At 33.6% G+C, this 18,840-nt stretch overlaps 1 protein-coding gene and 1 long non-coding RNA gene across 2 annotated transcripts; one reads left to right on the top strand and one right to left on the bottom strand.

Annotated features, from left to right (window-relative positions):
- The first annotated feature begins 278 nt into the window (after positions 1–278).
- Positions 279–1,585, top strand: LOC106795664 (uncharacterized). The gene is made up of 2 exons (XR_001384354.2): positions 279–748; positions 1,020–1,585. It is a non-coding gene; the product is annotated as an uncharacterized lncRNA (long non-coding RNA).
- A 4,529-nt stretch (positions 1,586–6,114) lies between these two features.
- On the bottom strand, positions 6,115–18,300 carry LOC100806000 (vacuolar cation/proton exchanger 3). The gene is made up of 11 exons (XM_003543669.5): positions 17,730–18,300; positions 17,588–17,655; positions 17,476–17,504; positions 17,186–17,382; positions 16,896–17,108; positions 13,898–14,029; positions 8,689–8,805; positions 8,561–8,614; positions 8,246–8,362; positions 7,932–8,025; positions 6,115–6,456 (listed from the first exon to the last, which is right to left on the bottom strand). The coding sequence occupies exons 1-11, from the start codon at positions 18,009–18,011 to the stop codon at positions 6,446–6,448; spliced, it is 1,314 nt and encodes a 437-aa protein (XP_003543717.1). The 5' UTR covers positions 18,012–18,300; the 3' UTR covers positions 6,115–6,445.
- Between the last annotated feature and the right edge of the window lie 540 nt (positions 18,301–18,840).

Genomic DNA, 18,840 nt, shown 5'->3' with positions numbered 1-18,840 from the left:
TTAATAAATAGAATTATACCAAAAATACGTAAGTATATATAATAAATTATAAAAATATTAAATTTTTAATAAAAATACGTAAGTACATAATATATAATAAAAAATTAATAACTATTTTTAATTAATTATAAAAAGATACACTCTTTACCACACCTTCTCTTGAGTCCTTCTAAGGCCTTAGGACTCCCTAGTGGGTGGTATTCTCTAACATGATGAACACTTTATGTTTTAATGTTATGCACCTGTACTAGTATTAGTTCTCTAGAACTTTAAAGTGCAGTCCTGGCCTGCGAATCCATCACTTTTAGGGATAAATAGTGATAGCCTTTTCATCATTAAAAAACGAAAAAAGTATAATGAGTTGGAAAAACAAATATTTATTAAAATAGATGATTTTTGTAACAGGATATATCATTTTAATATAATCCATCAAGCCAACACAAAATGAATATTAGACCAGGTGCCTCTTATATTTCTACAGTAACAAAAATAATTTATTTTAATAAATGTTTTCTTGATCAACATATTATAATAATTAGTTTTCGTTTTTAACTTGTTTTTGGTGAAAAAGCCAAATATTGGACCAGGTGCAGAAATAGAGATAAGACTATGGAGCCCTAACCGCGCGCGAGTGAGATTTCTTCCCTTATGAGCAGATTTTTGATAAATGCTGAACGACCTTTGCCATAATGAACAACATGGTCCCCACAATGCTCAGTTTTATAACCTCTTGGATGAAATCAGAAAGGTAATGATCTTCTGCTCCCTGACAATATATTTGTTAATGCTGTCTAATGTCTACACTTAACTATAAATGCATTCTTCTAGTTCATTAGACATTTACTATATTACATGTGCTTCGCAATGGTATCTGTTCACCTTGTGCAAGAGGTTTTCAATTGAATTGAGATATTGAAAATTGTCCAATTAATTTATGGAATTATGGTAATATGCTATATTGTTTGTGTTGACCTGCTATCTATGTATATATATGCACATTCCATCCTTATTGGTATTAGTTCAGAGGACAAAGAAATTAGTAGCACTGGGAAAGGATTTGAGCTTAGTCATCATACTTGGCCAGACTGCATTGGCTGCTGCTGAAAGCAGAGCACATCATAGAGTTAATTAGAGCACACCAGTATTTAGCTCAGGTGGCCACAATAATATTAAGTCTGCTCTGAGTCCAATACTTCTGAAAGGAGATGACATGTGGTGTGGATCAAACGTCAAAGTCTCTAGGGCCGGGGAATCTGCAACAGCCAAGGAAACATTTGAGTTCCGTGGGCCTTACATCATTTTAGCACAATACTTGCATCTATAGTATGAAATTTTTGTGACAAATTAGAAATGTAATTTAGGAAATGTTCTTACCACTGAAGTGCTCTTCAAATCGATCTCCACCAATAATCTAATCTTCTACTTGGTATTCTAAGCTTTTTCGGGTGGTGGGAGTGGTACATGTAAAGGTACTCTGACGCTTAAGTCAGTCAATAATAGAATTATAATAAAGTTAGAAAATATATTTACCTTCAATGTACCCCTTATTAATAATAATAGAGTTTGCCAGTTATTTGAATGATAAGTTACCTAGTTGTGAGTAATTGAGGTGGGCGATTATTATCCACTATCTTTCGGCCAATACACAAGCCCTCCAAGTCACAAGCATAGTTTGTGCAAAGTGGCTTAATGAAAAAGTTGATTAAGTTCTTTATATGTCTAGGATGTTGCATAATCCCACAAGTCGTCAGTGTTATACATAAGAATTGTAAGTCAAAGTGGCTTGATGAAAAAGTGTGAGGCTGAATATCTGATATAAGTGATCCGAGGTTGAAAAGCTGACATATGTAATGCAATACTGAAAAACCAATGTAGTTAATGTAGGTGTGTACTGAATATAACATAATTGAGTAATAATGGAAATGTAATGGTAATGTTCAACATGAATGAGTATGTTTGCAACCGATGAATTGAATAATAAATAATAAAGTTTCTAAGTTGAAATTGAATGTGAATAACATGTATTGATTTGAACATGCATGTAATAGTATGTGCCAATTTGAGTATGTAAGTATGATAAAATAGTAAATGAAATTGATTAAGTTATAAAACTAACCTTGTTTTTTCTATTTCCGTGCAACCAAATAATTTGACCGATGTATTAATTGTACTCAATTTTGAAATAGGGGACCTACAATTGTTGTGTAGTGTTTAGAATGAGTACCTACACTACTTGTGTAACGTTTGAAGAAGTCAAATAGTGAATTATTTAAGGATGTACATAGTTCGAGATGTAGGAAACACAAGAATTTGTCTCAATAAATTATTATGAGGCTCATGTAGGCCAAAATAGCAAAGTTGAACTTTGGAATTTTTTTTACTTGGGAAAGTGTCTCAAGACCTATGTGGGTCAAGAAAAGGAAATTTCAAAAATATTGTTTGAGTCTTATGAAGATCAAGTGTTGTGCTTAGAAGAGGAAATTTGTAGGTTGAGTTGTGTAATATGATGTTTCTTGTATAGATCATTGTAACATCTAAGTTGAATGAATGCTTCCAAATAAGTAAGTATATTGACTTGCATGAATAAGAGACATAATAAGCATGAATGAATACAACATTATTAATTTTTCTGCTCGTGTTAGTAGGTATATATTGTAAAGGTTGACCTTATTTTTCCTTTTTGTACATAAATAATCTATTGAAGTAAAATCATAATTGAAAGACCAAAACCTATGTGTTAGAGAAGTAAAACCAAAGCCAATGTATTAAGTGTTTTTAAGAACAATGTTATAATTCAACCATAGAAGACCTTTTTCTTTTTCTCCTAAGTTAAAAATAGGAGCATTTTAGTTGAAGCCAATGTGTAAATAGTGAGGCTAAAGCCGATGTAAGTAGTGTGAGACCAAAGCTGATGTAAGAGGCTGAAAACCAATATAAGTAATGTGAGGTTGAAAAACTAATGTAAGTAATATAAGAGTAAAAGACTTAAATAAAAGGTTGAAAAAGCCGAAGTATGCGATTGAATATGATATTTCTGACTTTATATCTTTTTTTCACCTTATGTCTCCCGTCGACTAATGTAAAGGAAGGAGCTAATGTATAAGATAGTCAATGTACTGGTTGTACATGGTATAAGAAGAGCAATGTACTCGTTGTACATGGTATAAAGAGACTGATGTACTGGTTGTGCATGACATAGAGAGACCAATGTATTGGTTGCATGTACACGACATAGAAAGACCATGTATTGGTTATATATGGTATAAAGAGACCAATGCAGTGGTTGTGCATGACATAGAAAGACCCATGTACTGGTTGTACATGGTATAAAGAGACCCTTGCATGAGTTTGCATTTTATTTTTGCAAATTTTACTCTCTTAAGAGATAATATATATTTTTAAAAAGATAATATAGAATTGAAAAGCTATATAACCCATACAATTTTGTCCTTTTTCAAACAATAGAATGAATTTTTGTTCTATTCCATTATTAAATATCCAAATAATGAAATAACATTTTAATACATTCCATCTTATTATATTCCTATCCATTTCATTTCATTCTCAATTATTAGTTCAAACATTGATTTAGACTAAAATGCAACCTTTTTCTGTTGTTGCATTTTTTAAGAACTGTTGTTGCATTTATGCAACTATATTCTGTGGGATAAGTTATTCTGCAAAAAATATTATTTTTCAAGTCATTATTACAAAACAAAAGTGATTTTTGTCTACATCATATGTTATATAAATAAAATTGCAAAATTGCAAAATTCTTACAAACAAAATTTGTCACAATGAAAATACAAAAAATGATGAACACTTTAAGCACTTTATTAAAATATACTTACTAAAGATTGATATCAATAAAATTAAAAATATAATCATATCTTAAAATAAACCAACTGCAATATGTACATATCGAATTATTACTAATGTGTAGAATGGCAAAAATGGTGTTAAAACCTATAATCCAATACAAACTATCAAAATCTCTTACTAGCTTTGGTTTTGTTTCTCCCAACAAAATATTCATATACATAATCATGAAATGAATCTCTGACAAAAATTTTAAGAAATTCAACTACAACAAGTAAGGCATATATTTTAGTCGATAATCCAAATCTTGGTAATAAGTCATTAACCAATTGTGCGTATAAAGGACTTTATTAAAATGAGAGACAAGGCTAATAATCTATCTTAGCCAGATAAGAGAAACCCTTCTTCAATGTCCATTATCTCATTTTCCTCCTTTATTCATCCCTCTTCTTCTATCCATATAAGCTTTTAAAGTATAAAGTCTTTCGTGATAATAAGAAGTTAAAATTCCATTATTGGGAACCTAGCAGTCAAAGGTCCTTGTAATGTAATTTTTCCTTACTATCTATTTAATGCAATGTCAATTTTTATTGTTTCTTTCATGTGCTTTATTGTTATTGTGTAGTCTAATCATCCATGCATCTGTTTAGTGATTAGGCATTGAGAGGTGTTTAATTTCTAAAGAACTGGAAAAGGACATCTAAACAACTCATTGCTAGGGATATAGTAATTTTGTTGTCTATGCATACATCTTCAAACTTCATGCAATTTACTGTTTTATCTCTGCAAAGGAATTTAAGAGAAAGAATAGATAAATTAGTTTTTTCATCGTGAGGGATCAAGGTTGAGTATCATAGTAGACGTGGATGGAAATTGGAATATTATTAAATAGAGAAACACATTAACATTGCATTAAGGATAATTAGGCATGTTAGGTCCCAATATATTTTAAATTCTGAATTTACCTTTAATCATCATCTTTATCTTTTATCTTTATCATTTTTTAATTTAAATTTTTATCTTATTTTCTACCTCTCTTTATCTTTTATTTTAAATTCCTTATCTCTTGCTTGTAAATTGAATTTGAATCAATTTAAGTATAAACAAAGTTTCTGTGAATTCGACACTCGGACTTCCGAGTACTTTACTACTTGAGACAAATTGATGCACTTGTCAATAAGTTAATAATGACAAAAAACAAAGGAATTTTGTTGCGAACATAGAGATGAATCGATTAGTGGTGGTGATTTCATGAATTGCGACCCAAATTGGACAGAAAAGGAAAGGAAAAATGTTAAGGTTTTGTGTTTTAGAGAAATTTTTGGAAAAAGGAATCAAAAAACGAAAAGAAAAATATGAAAAGATGAATAAGGATTGAACGAAGGTAGGTATTTGTCGGAATTAGTGACTCGTGACTCATGACAGAGGACAATAGCGATGGCCGAAAATCGCCTCACGACGACAAAGACTAAAATAAGAGGAATTTTGTTACGTACATGGAGAGGAGACAATTGATGGTGATGATTTCTTAGTTCACGACTGAAGTTGACCGAAAAAAGAAAGGTTGAACATGAAGTGAATGAAATGAAGAAATCATAGATCTGAGATTGAAACTTCACTTTGACGAAGAGGAAAAAGGTAATTGAAGAAAGATGTGTAAATTTTCTCAAAAAAAAGAAAGGAAAAGAAAAAGGTAAATGAAAAAGAAAAAATTAAAAAAAAGGAAACAATGATGAAGTACAACGAAGAAAAGAAAAAACTAAGATAGATTCATAACTCTGATACTATGATAGAATTCGTGGTATAAAGATAGAAAAGAGAAAAAAAAAAACTAAATACTATTTTAGATAATGCTCAAATGAGCAAATCAATTACAAAATGTGCATCTCTTGACTTATATAGCATCTAATCCTATATCTCTAATATCTCCCGTTCTCTTTCCTACAAGAATGTCCTTATAGATCATCGTTTGGGGGGTTTTCCTTATCCTCCTCTACTACATCATATGATATTTACATTGACGATTCCTTAGGAAAACCTTGATCTCCTTTAACTTTTTCTTGCTTCTTCCCACTGACGAGTGCTAAGCCTTTCTATTATGATTGTATTCACTTATGGAACTTATTTTGTCGGGAGAAAAAAAGCGCATAAGCCTTATTATAAATAACACAAGAAAATATGAAAAATGCAGTTATAACTACAAAATTGTCTTGAGTTCCTACCGTATCAACATTCTAAATTTCCAATGCCCAATTCTAGAAACCAAAAAAAAAAAAAAACGTATGAACCACAAAATACAAAATGAAAGAAAGCTTTGCATTGATTGGTTACTTTCAACGTGATTCATTGGAGATGAGAGCCCAAAGGCTACAACATTTTATGGTGAATGAATGAAAGCTATGGAGATAAAAATAATACAGTAACACATACATTCAAAATTCAATATATAATACAAGGCTGGAAATTTTCAGTACAGTAAATTGCCCGTGACCACATCAGGGGTTCCCAGGTCATGTTGAATGCAAGAATCTTCCTGAACCCTTTCAAAAATCCTGCTTACTACCTTTATGGTACAGAAAGGGGAAAGAAATGCAGCATTGACAATTGCCATACCTACACTAAATATTTAGTCATCACCTGTACCAGATTCCACAAGCAGCATTACAACAGGCCCTAAGCATATGTCAAATAAACAGCCAAACATAATCCTAAAGAAGTTTCATTTTTTATAAGCAAATAGCCTGATGTAGAACTACTAGTAGTGGCTACACGACTAGATCTATAGTCAAAACTGATTGATGTCAAACTGACAGAAGCCAAAACATGGACATTTTAATATCTTATCTAGGGGATACACTATATTTACCATAATATAAACCCCTCTATCTTCACTTCTACTTAGGCCAAAAAGATTGATAACAATGCAGAGTATATCAGAAAAGATAAAGTGATCAAACCAGTAGGTCTTGATGAACAAACTCCGATAGGCAACATGATGAGGCATGTGACTAAAATACTACATGGGTTCAGCGTTCCAAAAGGTAAGTTCAAGGTACACTTCTACGTGCAAACATTTGTTTGTGCGGGGTGGGGGAAGTGTCAACTTAGCTAAAGCATTTGGAAAGAAATTCCCCTAGCTGAAAGTTCTAGAATTTTATCGTGGCTTAATTGCAAAAAATGTACCCTATTTTTCTCATTTCACTAAATCGGTCCCCTTTTTTTTAATTCATTATCGGAGTCCCCCTATTTTTCAAAATTCACTATCTGAGTCCCTGAGGAAAAATTGAACACTGACTATTAGCTTAAAACGTCGACTATCACCTGTTCGCATATAATTATTCGTTTAAGAGGTATTTATGTGTTTAGAAAATATCATTATTGGTAACTAAAGTGATTAATTATTTACGTTATTTTCAATTTATCCTCATCAGTAATTAGGTAACTAACAATTATCTCATAAACAATTACCTCAACCCCAAAACATAAACTTCATCCACCCAAAATCCCTATTCCCAAAATCAACAACACAAACCCAAACTAAGCAACGAAAACATGAGATGCTTAAAATAAGTTAACGGTCAACATTTAATTTTCCTCTAAGAATCCAAATAGTGAATTTTAAAAAATAGGGAAACTCCGATAGTGAATTAAAAAATAGGAGACTGTTTTTGCAATTAAGCCTTTTATCTTTTCAACAAAAAAACCCATTTGTCTCCAAATTAATTAGGCAATAATGAATAAGCATATCAGATAGTAAGAATATAAACTACTAGGGATTTTAGTGATTCACCTAAATTCATCATATACTCTGTTTAGCAGAAATGTGGCACTACCAAATTCACTTTTGGTATTACAAACTTAAACTAGACAGATGGCATGTCATGAATCTGGAAGGGTCCAAGTTCAAAAATCCAGAAGTTCATATCGTTTAACAGAAAATATATGCATATCTTGAGAAGCAATGGGGAAGAGACAGGTAGGTGGATACATGAAACTAAGCATGCTTGTTGTTGGAGATTTACTAAGCACAAAAAGAAATAGAGGAGATTCATCTAGATTCTGCATTATATAACTCTACCGTGAATCTATGCAGTATATTCTCGGTAACTCACCACTTTTAGGGTCTACATGTACGAAAAAACTGGCAGCAACTATTAGATAGCATAGAATAAGCATCAACCCTTTAAAATAATTTGAGGTTCCTTCCTGCATGGAATAACGCAAATTTAAAATGGTTGTCACAAACATAAGTAATAGTGGCAACAAAAAAAAAACTCTATATATAAACCTATCACACACAAATCAAGCACGTGCAATAAAAAGTTAATGCTTTGACCAAACATCTCGACCATCGATTGTTTATGTTGAAAAAACATTAATAACTGCTACCAACACAATTTACAGGCGCAAGTAAGAAATAACATACCTGCATCATAAATGCAACTACTAACACAGTGATAAAAAGCGTGGCAGTCTCGAATAGTTGAAAATTCAAGTCCATTTCTTTTCCCATGCACCATCCAACAACTACACAGAAAGGGATCTACAATTTTCAAGAGATCAAGAACCATCAACTTTCTCCAATGATCATCATCTGATTAACTAATTTTAAAAAGTTAATAAACTCAAGAAATGTCCTCCTATGACAAGAAGAAATTCAGGATAGTTTAATCACAAAAAGATATGGTAAATGTATACCCCAAACAACTTAATAACATTTAATAACAGTTCGAGGCCATACCACAAACATAGATATCTGTGTAGACGATCCAATAGCAACTCCAATAGTGATATCCTGAGGAGAGATTGAATCCATTAGCAGATTAACAATATTCATAGAATAAAGAGTAGGCTTTGAAAGCCACTTACAAGCTTGTCCTTCACGGCAAACATGATAGCACTGGCATGTTCTGCAGCATTGCCTACAATTGGAAGCAAGATGACAGAAATAAAAGCCACTGACATATTCAATGACTCAGATGCTCCCTGCAAGAGACCAGAAACACAATGTCAATGAATGAACTTATGATGCAGAATTTATGGATAATAGGAATATTGTGAATGTATGAATACAGAGTTTTGATGATGTCAAAGTAAAATCAAACAAGGTTGTTTCAACAAACATTATTGCTTTAAGATTAATTCAAGGTCAAACAAATAAGATCAAGAAAAAGATAAGGTCTCAAATAATCTCACTGGTTGATTGATTTTTGCCTTAAAACAAATTGTTTCCAAGAGATCAAAGGCTCTAGTATTCGATTACTAGGCAATGTAATCGATTACCAGGAGACAAGTTTACAAATCAACTTTTAAAAAAGATTTTGAAATTTGAATTTTGAATCTTGTAATCGATTACCAGATGTTTGTAAAAGATTACCAGTAACGGAACTCTTGAAATTCAAATTGAAAAGTCATAACCTTTAAAATATAACTGTGTAATCGATTACCAGTGAGAAAATTTCAGAAAAGCTTTTTGAAAAGACACATCTATTCAAACCATTTTGAAAAGGTACAATGAGCCTATATATATATGTGTGTGTGTGTCTGACTTCGAAAAGCAAGAGAGGGATGTTCTAAGATAACTTAATTATCAAATGCTCTCTCAACAACTATTAGGCAAACACTTACAAATTTATTGAAAATTCATCTAGGAATTTCAATTTGTATTATCATCTCTAAAGGAGGATTCGCTTTGGTACATGGAATATAGGCACACTTACTGGAAAATCTATGGAAATAGTGGATGTTATGGTGAGGAGGAAGATCAATTTTATGTGCCTACAAGAAACTAAGTGGACAGGTGAAAAAGCGAAAGAATTAGACAGCTCGGGATTTAAGCTGTGGTATACGGGAAAAATCAAATCAAGAAATGGGGTAGGGATTATTGTGGACAAGGAGTGGAAGAAGGATGTCGTGGATGTAAGAAGAGTAGGAGATCGTATCATAGTCTTAAAATTGGTAGTGGGACAGGACACCTTTAATGTTATTAGTGGGTACGCACCTCAGGTTGGGTTAGCAGAACACTTTAAGGTAAAATTTTGGGAGGATCTAGAAGGGGTACTTCAGGATATACCCCAAGGAGAGAAAGTTTTCCTAGGAGGGGATCTCAATGGACATGTAGGTAGCGTGGCTAGAGGTTTTGAGGGGGTGCATGGGGGTTTTGGCCTAGGGGAGATGAATGGGGAGGGTAAATCCATCTTGGAGTTTTCGGAGGCTTTGGATCTTTCTATAGCCAATACATGGTTTAAGAAAAGAGAGGAACATCTTATCACTTACAAAAGTGGAGGGACATGTTCTCAGATAGATTTCTTCCTTATCAGGAAGTCTGATAGGAAGTATTGCTTGAACTGTAAAGTTATCCCGAGAGAAAGCTTGACTACCCAACATAGAGATTTGGTTATGGATGTAAGAATTAGAGATAGGGCAAAGAGAAGAAGTCCTCTGGTAGCACCAAGGATCAAATGGTGGCACTTGAAGGGTGAGAAACAAGGAATCTTCCAACAAAAGATATGGGAGGGTTGGTGTGGACAATCACAAGGAAGTGCAAATGATATGTGAAACAAGATGTCCCAAGAGACTATTAAAGTGGCTAAAGAGACGTTGGGTGAATCTAGAGGTTTTGGACCTAGGGGTAAAGAATCGTGGTGGTGGAATGAAAATGTTCAGAGCAAAGTTAGAGTAAAAAAGGAGTGTTTCAAGGAGTGGTCTAGATGTAGAAATTCTGAAACTTGGGATAAGTATAAGATAGCTAGAAATGAAACCAAAAAGGCGGTGAGTGAGGCAAGAGCCCAAGCTTTTGACGGACTATACCAAGCTCTAGGAACCAGGGACGGAGAAAGATCTATATATAGGCTTGCTAAGGGTAGAGAGAGGAAGACTAGAAATTTGGATCAAGTAAAGTGTGTTAAGGATGAAGAAGACAAAGTCTTAGTGCATGAAAAAGATATCAAGGAAAGGTGGAAGGCGTATTTCCACAACTTATTTAATGATGAATATGGATATGACTCTAGCAGTCTAGACACAAGAGAAGAGGACCGGAACTATAAGTACTATCGTAGGATTCAGAAACAGGAAGTAAAGGAAGCGTTGAAAAGAATGAGTAATGGTAAGGCGGTGGGGCCAGACAACATACCTATTGAAGTGTGGAAAACTCTTGGAGATAGAGGTCTTGAGTGGCTCACCGAACTCTTTAACGAAATTATGAGGTCAAAACGCATGCCGGAGGAATGGAGGAGAAGCACGTTAGTGCCAATCTATAAGAACAAGGGGGATATACAAAATTGTGCAAATTATAGGGGAATCAAGCTCATGAGTCATACCATGAAATTATGGGAAAGAGTGATCGAACGGAGATTAAGAAAGGAGACTCAAGTTACTGAGAATCAATTTGATTTCATGCCGGGAAGGTCGACCATGGAAGCGATTTATTTATTACGGCGGGTGATGGAGCAATATCGCATGGCCCAACAAGACTTGCACTTGATTTTTATTGACTTGGAGAAAGCGTATGATAGAGTGCCTAGAGAGATTTTGTGGAAAGCTCTAGAGAAGAAAGGGGTTAGGGTTGCATATATTCGAGCTATCCAAGATATGTATGATAAGGTATCGACTAGTGTTAGGACACAGGATGGAGAGTCAGACGATTTTCCCATCACAATTGGTTTACATCAAGGGTCAACCCTTAGCCCCTACCTTTTTACCTTAATTTTGGATGTCCTCACGGAACAAATCCAAGAGATAGCACCGAGATGCATGCTTTTTGCAGATGACATAGTCCTCCTTGGAGAGTCGAGGGAGGAGTTGAATGAGAGGTTGGAAACTTGGAGACGAGCTCTAGAAACACATGGCTTTCGCCTAAGCAGAAGCAAATCGGAGTATATGGAATGTAAGTTCAACAAAAGAAGGAGGGTTTCTAACTCAGAGGTGAAAATAGGAGACCATATTATCCCTCAAGTCACACGGTTTAAATATCTTGGGTCTGTAATACAGGATGATGGGGAAATTGAAGGGGATGTGAATCATCGCATTCAAGCAGGATGGATGAAATGGAGAAAAGCATCGGGGGTGTTATGTGATGCAAAGGTACCGATCAAGCTAAAGGGAAAGTTTTATCGGACTGCAGTAAGACCGGCGATTTTGTACGGAACAGAATGTTGGGCGGTCAAGAGCCAACATGAGAATAAAGTAGGTGTAGCGGAGATGAGGATGTTGCGGTGGATGTGTGGTAAGACTCGACAGGATAAAATTAGAAACGAAGCTATTAGAGAGAGGGTTGGAGTAGCGCCTATTGTAGAGAAGATGATGGAAAATAGACTTAGGTGGTTTGGGCATGTAGAGAGAAGACCGGTAGACTCTGTAGTGAGGAGAGTAGACCAGATGGAGAGAAGACAAACAATTCGAGGCAGAGGAAGACCCAAAAAGACTATAAGAGAGGTTATCAAAAAGGATCTCGAAATTAATGGTTTGGATAGAAGTATGGTACTTGATAGAACATTATGGCGGAAGTTGATCCATGTAGCCGACCCCACCTAGTGGGATAAGGCGTTGTTGTTGTTGTATTATCATCTCTAAAGGAGAGAAATTCCTCTAGGAACTTCAATTTGTATCATCTACTTTAAAGAAGAAAAATCTTTCTATTCATCTCATAAACTAAATTGTAATCAAGAGATTAGTTGTCTCTTGGATTGTGAGAATTGTAATCAAGAGGCTGGTTGTCTCTTGGAGAATCTTGAACACAAGGACGAGAGATCCTAAGGTGTGTTCAAAGTCTGTAAAGGATTTATAGAGATAGTGAAAAATCTCAAGTGGGTTGCTTGAGGACTGAACGTAAGCATGGGAAGTAACCGAACTAGTATAAATCGAGTTTGCAATTCTCTCTTCCCTTATCTTATTTATTTTATTGCAATCAAGTTTGTCTTGCACGTTTAAAGAACATTATTAAATTGATTGTTGTTTCTTCTTCTTCTTATGCATTCTGAGCCTATCATATATCATTTAAAAGGAGGATAAAATTTGTTAGTGGAAATTTTGTAAGATTTAAGTCACCTCCCCCCTCTTAAGTTATTGAGGCTACTTGTCTAACAAATATTACAGTTTTTTATTGTCAACAAGGACAAGAAAGGTAGAGATATTGTAAGAGTATATAATCTCAAACCACAAAGCAATCACAACTAACTTTGTCAAAGTGGAGTGATTAGGTCCAGGCAAAATAAAGATTTAGCAGCACTACATTCGGCCCAACTAATATAGAATCTGTTCATTCTGTCTCTGTTTAGTTTCTGGCTCAACTAAGGTTTTTGGTGAGGACAAGTGTGTGAAACCCCCTCTGTTGTCATATTTCCTTTTCTATGGAAGACTTTCAAATCTCCCATTAATTGCATTCTGTTATATAGCATGGGTCAATGGGAAGGGGACAGGTATTCCTTTTGTCCTCTTCTCTCACCACCCAAAATATATTTTAAATTATAATTATAAAACAAATAGAATAGCAGTCATCTAGCAATCTGGCATAATGTTTTTCGGGGTGACACCTTTGTGCCACTATTCACTACTATGATTGTACGGGGTAAAGCCTTAAAACAATCCTTTTTGTTTCTTACCATTTCTTAAATACCAACATTCCACCACCAAGAATTCTTATCTCAGTTCAAAATCTTTTGATTCACTCAAGATTGCTTTAACAATCTTCTTAACTTTCTTAGACATCTATCTCATTCAAATAAAGTTAGCACTACTTTTTGATTTTCAATTATCTTTAATAATTTTTTTCTTCGAAGTCAAATGTTTATCACCCTTGAGTTGTCACCACCTGATTCTTGGATTAATAACTTGGTTTTGTATTTACGGCTCTAAAAAAAGAACATCAAGGATCAAGATATTATATTGTGTAGTGAGACTCTTTCTTGGAATCATTTACAAACCTTGCAAATAAAACCAACAAAAATTAAGAAAACCAACAAAAATTAAGAAAATCAACAAATATAAAGGCTCAAATTCAACAATCCACGAGAATAGAAGCTCTAGTGGTACAACAATAGAAATTAATGATCAAGAAATTCTGAAAATGATATAGCTATACCTGTATGGCGTCTACAAGGTATCCAGACAATATAGATACCCATGCTGTCAAGATAGCAAGCCAGATAATTGCCTCCCATTGAGTTAATTCATGTTCTTCCTCCTCATCAGAATTTTCACCATTATCTCCTTCCTACATTATGAAGTGTGGAGATTATGTGAAAATGCACTGTTGAGTAATAAAGAAAAAAAGGCATTCAATAGGCACCAATCCATTTCAAAATATATGTAATAATTTAATATTCCGATCAACTTTAAAATAAAAACCCCACCAGAAGAGTGAAAACATAAATTAAAAAGGATGCTTTTTACCTTTTCTAATACATGCAAGAACAATCCACTCAAACTGACATCCATCAAAATGTAAAGCCACATACTTGCGTTATGTAGTGGCGGATCTTGGTTATGACAGGAGTCATTCCCCCAACTTTATACACTAAAGATTTTCTATAATACTCTCAAATACTTTGTAAAGTTGTTTATTTCTCAATTATTAATGATTTTAAGACATTGAAAGAGCATAAAGAAGCACTTTAATTGAAGGTCATTTTTAGTCTTTTTCTTTATTATTATAGACAATTTTATGTCAATATTTGCACTTCAAGATTTTGCTTTTGACAACATTGATTCTTGTAGCTGATTTAAACATCAATAACACTTTTCATACAACTATTTCATTAATTAATTACCTTTTCAAACAATAAGCTATATTTTTTTTTGCCTTTTTCTATGACTTTGATATCCTCATTCTCTATAACATTCTCAAATACTTTGTAAAGTTGTTTATTTCTCAATTATTAATGATTTTAAGACAATGAAAAAACATAAAGAAACACTTTAATTGAAGGTAATTTTTAGTCTTTTTCTTTATTATTATAGACAAATTTATGTCAATATGGCACTTCAAGATTTTGCTTTTGATAACATTGATTCTTATAGCTGATTTAAGCATCAAAAACACTTTTCATACAACTATTTCATTAATTAATTACCTTTTCAAACAATAAGCTATATTTTTCTTACCGTTTTCAAACTCATTTTTTCTATGACTTTGATATCCTCATTCTCTATAAGACTTATACAAGATGACTTGAACCAGCAAATTTTTCCTGCATCTGGATTTTTCATGCAAATTTGTCTATGATTTTTTCACAAATTATTTCTAGACGAAATTTCATAAATTTTGCTATGATTTTGGAGAAAAAAATATTATTATTTCCTCAAGTTAGTTTAAAATTTCATAGATTTTTTTTTTCGTATTCTCATACAAAATAAAAAAAAATGCTTCTTAAGAAATTCTTTTCACGAAAATATATAAAGATAAATTCTCTAGATTATTTTATTCGGTAGCAAATGAGGAAATAAAAATCAGAAAAAAAAAACTTAAAATAAAAAAAAGAAGATATTTTAATATCATAAAATGAAATTAAGAAAATAGTTAATAATAAGCTTAAATTAACTTTTGGTGCCCATAATTTCACGATTGTGCACTTTTGGTCCTTGAAATTTAGTCCCTTGAGTTTTCAAAATTGGGCAATTTTGGCCTACCGCTAGTCTGTAGACAATTTTTTAACAAAAACTGTTGATGTGACACATTATTGATGACATGGGAGTGACATGCTGATGTGATGAATTATGTGACAGTTTAACACATGCTGATATGACACTAATAATGTAATGATGTCAGCATGTCAATGCCAAGTTAGCACAATGTCTGCAACATCAGCATATGTGTTGGATTATCATGTCACCATATCATCATTAACATGTCACATTAGTATTTTTTATTAAAAAACTATGAACCAAAATTGCTCAATTTTTAAAGCATGAGATCAAATGTGCAATAGAAAAAATTTCATGAACCAAAATTGCACAATCATGAAACTTATCAAACTATAGAGATCAAAAGTGGATTTAAGCCTTAATAATATCATGATATGCCTAAAATCACCCATAAGAAATGATATTATCGAAACCATTACATTTTATTTATATACATTATAAACTTTATTATTTGTCCTTCCAAATTTTTTTCTTAAGCTCCACTAGTGCCAATTTAGTCATTTCTCCCCGTTCTTCATTTTTTTAATATATTTTCCACTCACTTTTTTGGTAAAATGGTTAAGTTAATAAAATATTTGAGTATAGCAGTCCAAACAAAACACCTTTTTGTCGTTGTGTTTTTGGGGAGGGGTAGTAAGAATATGCATTGTCGACAAATACATGATCATTTGTATCTTTCATTCACTAAACTCAACCTTGTATCTTAAATTTTTAAGTTTAACTTGTAAAATCAGGCCCTACTAGCAAAATGATGATTAGTAAAGGCTCATTTGGTGGCAAGGATATGATAGAATATAAGAGAAGATAAGAGCATGATAAGCAGGATAAGCTTTACTTTAATCCTATTCGATGTTTGGTGGATAGTGACCAAATAATGATAAGTGGTGGTGGCAACAACAATGATAGTGATAGTAGTGGTGGTAGCGGTAATAACAACAACGATAATGATGACGATAATGATGGTGATAATGATGATTATAAGGTGAGACGAAAGAAGGGAGAGAGAGAGTGACAATCTTATCTTATTGTTTTCTAACTTAACTCTTACCTCAGGATAAGAAATACACTGCATCCACAGGATAGACACCAAACAATTGATTACAGGAGGATAAGATAGTTATCCTGGCCACTAAATGAGCCCTGAATGTATAATACTAGTTAACACAGTGACAAGACAATGACTGAATGATTAATTAAATGGCCATAGTTGTAACTAGTGCCAAATATATATTCATCTCCTTAAATATTATAAAAACTCCAAACATCTAATGTACCTCAGTCAGTGATCAGTGCAGCGTATTTTCTAAAACGGAAAAAAAGTATAACAAAAAATAGATGGGCTTCACCCCTTGCACATCACATGATAATTATACATCATAAACCTAAAAGACAAAAGGCTAAAAATAATTTTTAAAAAATGGGGCAAAAGAACTAACCTCGTCAACTGGACTATAAACATTTTGCTGACTTCTAAGTTGAAAGAAAAGGTAGCTTGCATAGGCCAGTAGCATTATGCAGCTGCTAAATCTTGAAAGAGATAAGACTGACTTCCCTTGATGAACTTCGGAGTGAGTAAAGTAAAGCACAGCAGGAAATAGTATTCCCATTACAGCCATCAAGAGTAACCCAGAATTGACAACAGCAGCTGCCTGTTGCAAAGGCGGACTACAATGTGAAGTCTGTGACATCAGGAGGAAGCAGAAATGAATGGGGTGATGATATGTACCTTATCAAAAACCTGCACTTTTTTGTAGTGGACAATGCCACCAGTAAAGAATGCACAGCCAAGAACTAGAAGCATATTTGACAAGATTGAACCGAGTAAAGATTGCTGAACAACCCTTATCATATTGCTTTCCAATGCATAAATTGATATAATCATTTCAGTTGCATTGCCGAATGTGGCATTAAGCAGACCCCCAACTGCAAATATGAACAGAAGTGAGTTGAATTGACGAAGCAGACAAAGGGAGAGAATGATAAATAGGAAAAGAAAAAGAAAATAAATGAGGATACCTGTGGGTCCTGTGTAGAAGGCAAGCTGCCTGGAGGAATCAAAGAAAGAAAAGGGATTGGGGGTGTTAGAAGTAATAGTGAGGAGAAGGTGAAGTAAAATCAAAAGACTTACTCGGTAGCATAACCGAGGCGTTCTGCCAAAGGAGTAATCCCCAATAAGGTGAAGAAAAAGACCCATCCCTAGGAAAAGAAGAAAGAGATATGAGATAGGAGAGGAGAGGGAAATAAAAAGGAAGGGAAAGGGGGAAAAATACATGGTGTCCAGTTAGATAATGTAGGAGAATGGCCAATGGACCAAAGGGAAGCAAGAGGTTGATCTTGGCTTTAATTAAGACGACGTATATACTCCTGCTGATACGTGTTGTGTTAAAGATGGATGAGCTCCGCAAATCTACAACGCTTGTGTCCTCAAAATCGAAGCTGTGTAATTGTTGGAGGACTTTAGAAGAGGAAGATGCTAAGGGAGTATCGTCGGCGTCGTGGTGGTCGTGAAAACTATGACGGTCTATCTTGTCCTCTAGAACGGAACCCATCATCAAGAGATCTAGCAAAGCGAGGGTTGGATCGGGTCAAAATATGCTATGGAGGAGATTAGAAGAGAAGAGACTCGACTCGACTCAAACAGAAACAAGAGGTGTAAGTCTCTTGGGATGGCTGAGATTTAGGGATATCCTTCCTTCCTATTTGGCGTTGGATGGCCGGCAACTATGCGATGGCAAGTCACCAGTCACTAGTCACACCTGCTATGCGAACCTTCCCCGAAATCTCTCCCCTTTTTCCTTAAATCATCATCAAATTACCAAATACTACTCTTAAGCTTAATAGTCAATATATTTTCCTTTTCTTCTTCTCATTAAATAACTACTGCCCATGTGTCTTGTCACCCCCTCTCTCACAAATTTCATTACATTATATTAATTATTATACATCATCCCTAGTTTTTCTACTAAACTCCCTTCTTATTATTACTACCATATCTTAAGTCCATATTCACATGATTTGCTTATACCCAGTTGGCAAATTTAGTTATAGTAAATTCTCTATTTTTAATCACGTTTTCTTTTTATTCAAATCAAAACTTTCTTAAATGAATTCAATTCTCTGTTTATTCAGATTAACAATATATAAATAAATACAAATTAAAATAATACACCCACACATCTAAGTATTTTAAATAATTTATTTATTATTTTTAATAATAAATTATATTTCAATTAATATGTAATTTTAATTTAAGTAAATCACTTGTCCAAATAACATAATTACAAACAAGGTAAAAAAAAATATCCAATAAACAATACATGTACTTAGAAAAGAATATCAATATATGATTGACTCAAATATTGGTTTCCAACGCAAATAATT

This window comes from Glycine max, chromosome 13, assembly GCF_000004515.6.
Source record: "Glycine max cultivar Williams 82 chromosome 13, Glycine_max_v4.0, whole genome shotgun sequence".
Taxonomy (NCBI): domain Eukaryota; kingdom Viridiplantae; phylum Streptophyta; class Magnoliopsida; order Fabales; family Fabaceae; genus Glycine; species Glycine max.
The sequence above is the reverse complement of the archived record's forward strand: the minus strand, read 5'-3'. Positions and strand labels throughout refer to the sequence as shown.